General features: G+C 44.8%; 1 protein-coding gene across 1 annotated transcript in view; it reads right to left on the bottom strand.

Moving 5' to 3' along the window:
* The window catches only part of clcn7 (chloride channel 7), a 108,821-nt gene that overhangs the window by 48,158 nt on the left and 48,084 nt on the right, over nucleotides 1-12,579 (bottom strand). The window contains exons 7-14 of the mRNA XM_055897631.1: nucleotides 11,443-11,523; nucleotides 10,483-10,545; nucleotides 8,194-8,277; nucleotides 6,169-6,262; nucleotides 5,961-6,025; nucleotides 5,081-5,197; nucleotides 3,619-3,673; nucleotides 2,698-2,758 (exon numbers count right to left, since the gene is read on the bottom strand). Of these exons, the coding sequence (XP_055753606.1) occupies nucleotides 2,698-2,758; nucleotides 3,619-3,673; nucleotides 5,081-5,197; nucleotides 5,961-6,025; nucleotides 6,169-6,262; nucleotides 8,194-8,277; nucleotides 10,483-10,545; nucleotides 11,443-11,523 (620 nt within the window). The remainder of the gene's footprint in view (nucleotides 1-2,697; nucleotides 2,759-3,618; nucleotides 3,674-5,080; nucleotides 5,198-5,960; nucleotides 6,026-6,168; nucleotides 6,263-8,193; nucleotides 8,278-10,482; nucleotides 10,546-11,442; nucleotides 11,524-12,579) is intronic.

Genomic DNA, 12,579 nt, shown 5'->3' with positions numbered 1-12,579 from the left:
CAGTAACCTGATCCTGAATACAGTCAGCCAGTAACCTGATCCTGAATATAGTCAGCCAGTAGTTGAGGATATTGAACAGTTACCTGATCCTGAATACAGTCAGCCAGTAGTTGAGGATATTGAACAGTAACCTGATCCTGAATACAGTCAGCCAGTAGTTGAGGATATTGAACAGTTACCTGATCCTGAATATAGTCAGCCAGTAACCTGATCCTGAATACAGTCAGCCAGTAACCTGATCCTGAATACAGTCAGCCAGTAGTTGAGGATATTGAACAGTAACCTGATCCTGAATATTGTCAGCCAGTAACCTGATCCTGAATACAGTCAGCCAGTAACCTGATCCTGAATACAGTCAGCCAGTAGTTGAGGATATTGAACAGTTACCTGATCCTGAATATAGTCAGCCAGTAGTTGAGGATATTGAACAGTTACCTGATCCTGAATATAGTCAGCCAGTAACCTGATCCTGAATACAGTCAGCCAGTAGTTGAGGATATTGAACAGTTACCTGATCCTGAATATAGTCAGCCAGTAACCTGATCCTGAATACAGTCAGCCAGTAGTTGAGGATATTGAACAGTAACCTGATCCTGAATATAGTCAGCCAGTAGTTGAGGATATTGAACAGTTACCTGATCCTGAATATAGTCAGCCAGTAACCTGATCCTGAATACAGTCAGCCAGTAGTTGAGGATATTGAACAGTAACCTGATCCTGAATATAGTCAGCCAGTAGTTGAGGATATTGAACAGTTACCTGATCCTGAATATAGTCAGCCAGTAACCTGATCCTGAATACAGTCAGCCAGTAGTTGAGGATATTGAACAGTTACCTGATCCTGAATATTGTCAGCCAGTAACCTGATCCTGAATATAGTCAGCCAGTAGTTGAGGATATTGAACAGTAACCTGATCCTGAATACAGTCAGCCAGTAGTTGAGGATATTGAACAGTTACCTGATCCTGAATACAGTCAGCCAGTTACCTGATCCTGAATATAGTCAGCCAATAACCTGATCCTGAATATAGTCAGCCAGTAACCTGATCCTGAATACAGTCAGCCAGTAGTTGAGGATATTGAACAGTTACCTGATCCTGAATATAGTCAGCCAGTAACCTGATCCTGAATACAGTCAGCCAGTAGTTGAGGATATTGAACAGTAACCTGATCCTGAATACAGTCAGCCAGTAGTTGAGGATATTGAACAGTAACCTGATCCTGAATACAGTCAGCCAGTAGTTGAGGATATTGAACAGTTACCTGATCCTGAATATAGTCAGCCAGTAACCTGATCCTGAATATAGTCAGCCAGTAACCTGATCCTGAATATAGTCAGCCAGTAACCTGATCCTGAATATAGTCAGCCAGTAGTTGAGGATATTGAACAGTAACCTGATCCTGAATATAGTCAGCCAGTAACCTGATCCTGAATATAGTCAGCCAGTAGTTGAGGATATTGAACAGTAACCTGATCCTGAATATAGTCAGCCAGTAACCTGATCCTGAATACAGTCAGCCAGTAGTTGAGGATATTGAACAGTAACCTGATCCTGAATATAGTCAGCCAGTAACCTGATCCTGAATACAGTCAGCCAGTACTTGAGGATATTGAACAGTTACCTGATCCTGAATATAGTCAGCCAGTAGTTGAGGGTATTGATCCTGATCCTGAATATAGTCAGCCAGTAGTTGAGGATATTGAACAGTTACCTGATCCTGAATACAGTCAGCCAGTAGTTGAGGATATTGAACAGTAACCTGATCCTGAATATAGTCAGCCAGTAACCTGATCCAGAATATAGTCAGCCAGTAGTTGAGGATATTGAACAGTTACCTGATCCTGAATATAGTCAGCCAGGTGTTGAGGATATTGAACAGTTACCTGATCCTGAATATAGTCAGCCAGTAACCTGATCCTGAATACAGTCAGCCAGTAGTTGAGGATATTGAACAGTTACCTGATCCTGAATATAGTCAACCAGTAACCTGATCCTGAATACAGTCAGCCAGTAGTTGAGGATATTGAACAGTTACCTGATCCTGAATATAGTCAGCCAGTAACCTGATCCTGAATACAGTCAGCCAGTAGTTGAGGATATTGAACAGTTACCTGATCCTGAATATAGTCAGCCAGTAACCTGATCCTGAATACAGTCAGCCAGTAACCTGATCCTGAATACAGTCAGCCAGTAGTTGAGGATATTGAACAGTTACCTGATCCTGAATATAGTCAGCCAGTAGTTGAGGATATTGAACAGTTACCTGATCCTGAATATAGTCAGCCAGTAACCTGATCCTGAATACAGTCCGCCAGTAACCTGATCCTGAATACAGTCAGCCAGTAACCTGATCCTGAATACAGTCCGCCAGTAACCTGATCCTGAATAGAGTCAGCCAGTAACCTGATCCTGAATACAGTCCGCCAGTAACCTGATCCTGAATACAGTCAGCCAGTAACCTGATCCTGAATACAGTCAGTCAGTAACCTGATCCTGAATATAGTCAGCCAGTAACCTGATCCTGAATATAGTCAGCCAGTAGTTGAGGATATTGAACAGTTACCTGATCCTGAATATAGTCAGCCAGTAACCTGATCCTGAATACAGTCAGCCAGTAACCTGATCCTGAATATAGTCAGCCAGTAACCTGATCCTGAATATAGTCAGCCAGTAGTTGAGGATATTGAACAGTTACCTGATCCTGAATATTGTCAGCCAGTAGTTGAGGATATTGAACAGAGCTCCCAGCAGTCCACCTGTTTTAGATGGACATATAGAAAGACAACATATAAAATGTACATGTTGGTCATTTAGCAACACTCTTATCCATAGAGACCATAGAGGCCCAATCCCAAATGGACCCCTAAACCCTGTGCACTTGGTGGAGATCTGAGAGGATTTGATTGGTAGAAGCAATATGATTAAACATTCACCAAGCCTATCAGAAGGCAAGATGGAGTCATAACCATGTTTCGTACACCTGTCAAATCCTCTCAGATCTCCACTAGTGCATAGGGGTGTAGGGTCTAGGGGTCCATTTGGAACTGGGCCTCACAGTCAAGTGCAGTCAACTCAGGTAGCTATGACAACCACATATATGAGTAACTCAGGTAGCTAAGACAACCACATATATGAGTACCTAAGGTAGCTATGACAACCACCTATATGAGTAACTCAGGTAGCTAAGACAACCACCTATATGAGTACCTAAGGTAGCTATGACAACCACCTATATGAGTAACTCAGGTAGCTAAGACAACCACCTATATGAGTACCTAAGGTAGCTAAGACAACCACCTATATGAGTACCTAAGGTAGCTAAGACAACCACATACATGAGTACCTAAGGTAGCTATGACAACCACCTATATGAGTGAGGTAGCTATGACAACCACCTATGAGTAATGTAGCTATGACAACCCCCTATATGAGTAACTCAGGTAGCTATGACAACCACATACATAAGTAAGGTAGCTATGACAACCACCTATATGAGTAACACAAGCCTCTGCCTTTTTCATGTCACCTGTGTGAAGGTCAGACTAACCCTACTGTAGAGGGAGGACCAACACGGGTCCTATAAAACAGCACATCTAGACTAGCAGTGGGTTCTTACCTACAGCTCCCATTACAATGAACAAGGGAATCTCATAGAGGTTGTAGGCCACACTCTGTAGATAGAGAGATAACACAGGGTTTAGGACTAGACACACTGTAGACAGAGAGATAACACAGGATTTAGGACTAGACACAATAACAGACAGAGAGATAACACAGGGTTTAGGACAAGACACACTGTAGTCAGAGAGATAACACAGGGTTTAGGACTAGACACACTGTAGACAGGGAGATAACACAGGGTTTAGGACTAGACACACTGTAGACAGGGAGATAACACAGGGTTTAGGACTAGACACACTGTAGACAGAGAGATAACACAGGGTTTAGGACTAGACACACTGTAGACAGAGAGATAACACAGGGTTTAGGACTATACACACTGCAGACAGAGATAACACAGGGTTTAGGACTAGACACACTGTAGACCGAGAGATAACACAGGGTTTAGGACTAGACACACTGTAGACAGGGAGATAACACAGGGTTTAGGACTAGACACACTGTAGACAGAGAGATAACACAGGGTTTAGGACTAGACACACTGTAGACAGAGATAACACAGGGTTTAGGACTATACACACTGCAGACAGAGAGATAACACAGGGTTTAGGACTAGACACAATAACAGACAGAGAGATAACACAGGGTTTAGGACTAGACACAATAACAGACAGAGATATAACACAGGGTTTAGGACTAGACACAATAACAGACATAGAGATAACACAGGGTTTAGGACAAGACACAATAACAGACAGAGAGATAACACAGGGTTTAGGACAAGACACACTGTAGACAGAGAGATAACACAGGGTTTAGGACTAGACACACTGTAGACAGAGAGATAACACAGGGTTTAGGACTAGACACACTGTAGTCAGAGAGATAACACAGGGTTTAGGACTAGACACAATAACAGACAGAGAGATAACACAGGGTTTAGGACTAGACACAATAACAGACAGAGAGATAACACAGGGTTTAGGACTAGACACACTGTAGACAGAGAGATAACACAGGGTTTAGGACTAGACACAATAACAGACAGAGAGATAACACAGGGTTTAGGACTAGACACAATAACATACATAGAGATAACACAGGGTTTAGGACTAGACACACTGTAGTCAGAGAGATAACACAGGGTTTAGGACTAGACACACTGTAGACAAAGAGATAACACAGGTTTTAGGACTAGACACAATAACAGACAGAGAGATAACACAGGGTTTAGGACAAGACACACTGTAGACAGGGAGATAACACAGGGTTTAGGACTAGACACAATAACAGACAGAGAGATAACACAGGGTTTAGGACTAGACACACTGTAGACAGAGAGATAACACAGGGTTTAGGACTAGACACACTGTAGACAGAGAGATAACAGAGGGTTTAGGACTAGACACAATAACAGACAGACAGACAGACAGACAGACAGACAGACAGACACTCACGTCACTCTCGAAGCGTCCGAAGTTGATAAGACCAGGGCTGGAGAGATCTCCAGGTTTCTTATTGTAGATGGACAGGAAGAAATTCAGAGTGAATGTTGAGATCATGGACGCAAAGAACTGGAGAGGAATAGAGGGAGGGAGGGAGGGAGGGAGGGGAGAGAGAGTAGAGAGTAGAGATAGAGGGGGGGAAGGAAGAGAGGAGAGAGAGAGAGAGAGAGAGAGACAGAGAGAGAGAGTAGAGAGTAGAGAGAAGAGATAGGGGGGGAGGGAAGAGAGGAGAGAGAGAGAGAGAGAGAGAGAGAGAGAGACAGAGAGAGAGAGAGAGAGACAGAGAGAGAGAGAGAGAGACAGAGAGAGAGAGAGAGAGACAGAGACAGAGACAGAGACAGAGACAGAGACAGAGACAGAGACAGAGACAGAGACAGAGACAGAGAGAGAGAGAGAGAGACAGAGAGAGAGAGAGAGAGAGAGAGAGAGAGAGACAGAGAGAGAGAGAGAGAGAGACAGAGAGAGAGACAGAGAGAGAGAGAGAGACAGAGAGAGAGAGAGAGACAGAGAGAGAGACAGAGAGAGAGAGAGAGACAGAGAGACAGAGAGACAGAGAGAGAGAGAGAGAGAGAGACAGAGAGAGACAGAGAGAGAGAGAGAGACAGAGAGAGAGAGAGAGGGAGAGAGGGAGAGAGAGAGAGAGGACATTAAGCTTCACCTGATAAAGGAAGGAGAACACAACACGTCTGCTAGTCCCTACTCTACTTTCCACTTGGCAGTGAACGAGACAATCTGGTCTTTTCCAACTTTCATTCTACCCAACATCTCCCCTCCTCTCCTCTCCTGCAGACATCAGACTGAGCCAAGCCTTCCTCTCCTCTCCTGTACTTACTATCCTCCATGTGAGCATCTGGTTCCAGAAAGAAGCCCCCTCCTCCAAACTGAACAAAACACCACCTGGAATAAAGAGGAAGGGAGGGGGGAAAGAGAGAGAGAGAGAGTCAGGTGAAAACTTTATTGGGAGGAACATTTAGAAAGTCATGACAGTAGTATGCTTAGCAGTGGTGCTGAGTGGGACATGTTGTGCGTAGTGTGTGTACCGACTGGTGCTCCAAAAGCAGCAGACACTCCTGCAGCCGCTCCTGCTGATACAAAGTCCCTCTTCTCTGTGTCTCGACGGAAATACTCAAAGATCTACACACACAGAGAGAGAACATGTTATACACACACAGAGAGAGAACATGTTATACACACACAGAGAGAGAACATGTTATACACACACAGAGAGAGAACATGTTATACACACAGAGTGAGAGAACATGTAGAGAACATGTTAGACAGTAGATACCACACATTAAACACTACGTCCTCCACATGTAGAGAACATGTTAGACAGTAGATACCACACATTAAACACTACGTCCTCCACATGTAGAGAACATGTTAGACAGTAGATACCACACATTAAACACCATGTCCTCTACATGTAGAGAACATGTTAGACAGTAGATACCACACATTAAAAACCATGTCCTCCACATGTAGAGAACATGTTAGACAGTAGATACCACACATTAAACACCATGTCCTCTACATGTAGAGAACATGTTAGACAGTAGATACCACACATTAAACACCATGTCCTCTACATGTAGAGAACATGTTAGACAGTAGATACCACACATTAAACACCATGTCCTCTACATGTAGAGAACATGTTAGACAGTAGATACCACACATTAAACACTACGTCCTCCACATGTAGAGAACATGTTAGACAGTAGATACCACACATTAAACACCATGTCCTCTACATGTAGAGAACATGTTAGACAGTAGATACCACACATTAAACACCATGTCCTCTACATGTAGAGAACCTGTTAGACAGTAGATACCACACATTAAACACCATGTCCTCCACATGTAGAGAACATGTTAGACAGTAGATACCACACATTAAACACCATGTCCTCCACATGTAGAGAACATGTTAGACAGTAGATACCACACATTAAACACCATGTCCTCCACATGTAGAGAACATGTTAGACAGTAGATACCACACATTAAACACCATGTCCTCCACATGTAGAGAACCTGTTAGACAGTAGATACCACACATTAAACACTACGTCCTCCACATGTAGAGAACATGTTAGACAGTAGATACCACACATTAAACACCATGTCCTCTACATGTAGAGAACATGTTAGACAGTAGATACCACACATTAAACACCATGTCCTCTACATGTAGAGAACCTGTTAGACAGTAGATACCACACATTAAACACCATGTCCTCCACATGTAGAGAACATGTTAGACAGTAGATACCACACATTAAACACCATGTCCTCCACATGTAGAGAACATGTTAGACAGTAGATACCACACATTAAAAACCATGTCCTCCACATGTAGAGAACCTGTTAGACAGTAGATACCACACATTAAACACCATGTCCTCCACATGTAGAGAACCTGTTAGACAGTAGATACCACACATTAAACACCATGTCCTCCACATGTAGAGAACCTGTTAGACAGTAGATACCACACATTAAACACCATGTCCTCTACATGTAGAGAACCTGTTAGACAGTAGATACCACACATTAAACACCATGTCCTCCACATGTAGAGAACCTGTTAGACAGTAGATACCACACATTAAACACCATGTCCTCCACATGTAGAGAACCTGTTAGACAGTAGATACCACACATTAAACACCATGTCCTCTACATGTAGAGAACATGTTAGACAGTAGATACCACACATTAAACACCATGTCCTCCACATGTAGAGAACCTGTTAGACAGTAGATACCACACATTAAACACTACGTCCTCCACATGTAGAGAACATGTTAGACAGTAGATACCACACATTAAACACCATGTCCTCTACATGTAGAGAACATGTTAGACAGTAGATACCACACATTAAACACCATGTCCTCCACATGTAGAGAACCTGTTAGACAGTAGATACCACACATTAAACACCATGTCCTCCACATGTAGAGAACCTGTTAGACAGTAGATACCACACATTAAAAACCATGTCCTCTACATGTTAAGAGAACCTGTTACAACCAGACTGTCCAACACCCTCCTACCTTGAAGTCTTTCTTCAGGGAGGTACTGCGTCCCTGGGAGACTCCTGCTGCCACCACGGCACCAGAGTGGATCATGGGACCTTCCTACAGGATTATGGGAAGGGAGACAGAGGCCGTCATACACACACACACACACACACACACACACACACACACACACACACACACACACACACACACAGGGCCATCAGATACACACTGGTTGGTCATCTCATTAGTGGGAAGGTGTTTCACCAGGCTGGTCCAGGTGATATTTAAGAGTGTCTGGTCCAGGTGATATTTAAGAGTGTCTGGCCCAGGTGATATTTAAGAGTGTCTGGCCCAGGTGATATTTAAGAGTGTCTGGCCCAGGTGATATTTAAGAGTGTCTGGCCCAGGTGATATTTAAGAGTGTCTGGCCCAGGTGATATTTAAGAGTGTCTGGTCCAGGTGATATTTAAGAGTGTCTGGCCCAGGTGATATTTAAGAGTGTCTGGCCCAGGTGATATTTAAGAGTGTCTGGCCCAGGTGATATTTAAGAGTGTCTGGCCCAGGTGATATTTAAGAGAGGCTGGCCCAGGTGATATTTAAGAGTGTCTGGCCCAGGTGATATTTAAGAGTGTCTGGCCCAGGTGATATTTAAGAGTGTCTGGCCCAGGTGATAGTTAAGAGTGTCTGGCCCAGGTGATATTTAAGAGTGTCTGGCCCAGGTGATATTTAAGAGTGTCTGGCCCAGGTGATAGTTAAGAGTGTCTGGCCCAGGTGATAGTTAAGAGTGTCTGGCCCAGGTGATAGTTAAGAGTGTCTGGCCCAGGTGATAGTTAAGAGTGTCTGGCCCAGGTGATAGCTAAGAGTGTCTGGCCCAGGTGATAGCTAAGAGTGTCTGGCCCAGGTGATATTTAAGAGCGTCTGGCCCAGGCGATATTTAAGAGCGGCTGGCCCAGGTGATATTTAAGAGAGTCTGGCCCAAGTGCTATTTAAGAGAGTCTGGCCCAGGTGATATTTAAGAGAGTTTGGCCCAGTGCTCCAGTTGTCTTGATAGATGTGGAGGGTTAACTCCTTTAGTTGTCTTGGTAATGTGGAGGGTTAACTCCTCTAGTTGTCTTGATAAATGTGGAGGGTTAACTCCTCTAGTTGTCTTGATAGATGTGGAGGGATAACACCTTTAGTTGTCTTGATAGATGTGGAGGGTTAACACCTTTAGTTGTCTTGATAGCTGTGGAGGGATAACACATTTAGTTGTCTTGGTAGATGTGGAGGGTTAACACATTTAGTTGTCTTGATAGATGTGGAGGGTTAACTCCTCTAGTTGTCTTGATAGATGTGGAGGGTTAACTCCTCTAGTTGTCTTGATAGATGTGGAGGGTTAACTCCTCTAGTTGTCTTGGTAGATGTGGAGGGTTAACTCCTCTAGTTGTCTTGATAGATGTGGAGGGTTAACTCCTCTAGTTGTCTTGGTAGATGTGGAGGGTTAACTCCTCTAGTTGTCTTGATAGATGTGGAGGGTTAACTCCTCTAGTTGTCTTGATAGATGTGGAGGGTTAACTCCTTTAGTTGTCTTGGTAGATGTGGAGGGTTAACTCCTTTAGTTGTCTTGATAGATGTGGAGGGTTAACACCTTTAGTTGTCTTGAGAGATGTGGAGGGTTAACTCCTTCAGTTGTCTTGATAGATGTGGAGGGTTAACTCCTCTAGTTGTCTTGATAGATGTGGAGGGTTAACTCCTCTAGTTGTCTTGATAGATGTGGAGGGTTAACACATTTAGTTGTCTCTCCCTATTTGATTGTTAAACATTCCTTTATCTGTTTTCCCTGATTTTGTTTTCCTCCAACTTTGTGGTTTGCTTCCTGTCTTTCAGTTTGGTGTGGGTTTTTATATAGTTTGCCTGTTCTTGGTAAATGTAGTGGGTCTCACGGTGGGTGTCTTGTAGGTCCCAGTTGTTGTTGCTAGTCAACATTCAGAGGACACCCCCATGAGTGTCTTTCAGAACCCCTCCTAAAACCAGACCTGTTTCCTTCTGGTTGTTTAGATGAATGACTCTTTGTTAGCTCCCTCTTCTGCCTGAGTGACATTAATTGTTTGCTGCTGAGGAACGTAATAATGAACTGACTTGAACCAGGACTCATGTTCTATTACTGTCATCTGGCCAATTACCAACATCCATAACCGTCACAGCCCTACTCACCACAAGACAATGAATACACACACATACGTACATGCACACACACACACAAACTCATACGTACATGCACACACACACACAGACAAACTCATACGTACATTCACACACACACATCCCTATAGTGTTTACCTTCCCGACAGCGAGTCCTCCGGCGACAGAGCAGATCACACCACACACCTTCACCACTAGGGTCTGTAGAACACACAGGAAACACACACAGAGATAGGAAAAACAAACACAGAGAGGAAACACACACACAGACAGAGAGGAAACACACACACAGACAGAGAGGAAACACACACACAGACAGAGAGGAAACACACACACAGACAGAGAGGAAACACACACACAGACAGAGAGGAAACACACACACAGACAGAGAGGAAACACACACACAGACAGAGAGGAAACACCCACACAGACAGAGAGGAAACACACAGACAGAGAGAGGAAACACACACACAGACAGAGAGAGGAAACACACACAGACAGAGAGAGGAAACACACACACAGACAGAGAGGAAACACACACACAGACAGAGAGGAAACACACACACAGACAGAGAGGAAACACACACACAGACAGAGAGGAAACACACACACAGACAGAGAGGAAACACACACACAGACAGAGAGGAAACACACACACAGACAGAGAGGAAACACACACACAGACAGAGAGGAAACACACACACAGACAGAGAGAGGAAACACACACACAGACAGAGAGAGGAAACACACACACAGACAGAGAGGAAACACACACACAGACAGAGAGAGGAAACACACACACAGACAGAGAGAGGAAACACACACACAGACAGAGAGAGGAAACACACACACAGACAGAGAGAGGAAACACACACACAGACAGAGAGAGGAAACACACACACAGACAGAGAGAGGAAACACACACACAGACAGAGAGGAAACACACACACAGACAGAAAGAGTGACCCCTGACCTATATATAATATCTGATATCTTTGCCTCATAAGATACATCATTCCTACTGCCAACAACAAGAACATTTAAAAGATGTGGGCTTAGATGTAATATTTGTCTCTGAGCAGCCAGTGATCAGTTTACCTTGAGTCTTACCACCCGGGGTATCTTCACTCCGTTCAGATAACACTTTATCTGGGGTATACCACTTCCTGCTGCTCCTGGCTGAGGAGAGAGAGAGAGATGTTAGTTCCAGTCATAGAGATCAGACTGTAGTCTAACACGGTGGTCCACCACCCCAGGGCCAACAGACTGTAGTCTAACACGGTGGTTCAGACTGTAGTCTAACACGGTGGTTCAGACTGTAGTCTAACACGGTGGTCCACCACCCCAGGGCCAACAGACTGTAGTCTAACACGGTGGTCCAGACTGTAGTCTAACACGGTGGTTCAGACTGTAGTCTAACACGGTGGTTCACCACCCCAGGGCCAACAGACTGTAGTCTAACACGGTGGTCCACCACCCCAGGGCCAACAGACTGTAGTCTAACACGGTGGTCCACCACCCCAGGGCCAACAGACTGTAGTCTAACACGGTGGTCCACCACCCCAGGGCCAACAGACTGCAGTCTAACACGGTGGTCCACCACCCCAGGGCCAACAGACTGTAGTCTAACACGGTGGTTCACCACCCCAGGGTCAACAGACTGTAGTCTAACACAGTGGTTCACCACCCCAGGGCCAACAGACTGTAGTCTAACACGGTGGTTAAGACTGTAGTCTAACACGGTGGTTCACCACCCCAGGGCCAACAGACTGTAGTCTAACACGGTGGTCCGCCACCCCAGGGCCAACAGACTGTAGTCTAACACGGTGGTCCACCACCCCAGGGCCAACAGACTGTAGTCTAACACGGTGGTTCAGACTTTAGTCTAACACGGTGGTTCACCACCCCAGGGCCAACAGACTGTAGTCTAACACGGTGGTCCACCACCCCAGGGCCAACAGACTGTAGTCTAACACGGTGGTCCACCACACCAGGGCCAACAGACTGTAGTCTAACACGGTGGTCCACCACACCAGGGCCAACAGACTGTAGTCTAACACGGTGGTTCAGACTGTAGTCTAACACGGTGGTTCATCACCCCAGGGCCAACAGACTGTAGTCTAACACGGTGGTTCAGACTGTAGTCTAACACGGTGGTCCACCACCCCAGGGCCAACAGACTGTAGTCTAACACGGTGGTCCACCACACCAGGGCCAACAGACTGTAGTCTAACA

This window comes from Salvelinus fontinalis, chromosome 2 (assembly GCF_029448725.1).
Source record: "Salvelinus fontinalis isolate EN_2023a chromosome 2, ASM2944872v1, whole genome shotgun sequence".
Taxonomy (NCBI): domain Eukaryota; kingdom Metazoa; phylum Chordata; class Actinopteri; order Salmoniformes; family Salmonidae; genus Salvelinus; species Salvelinus fontinalis.
This window is presented reverse-complemented; position numbering and strand designations above follow the sequence as displayed.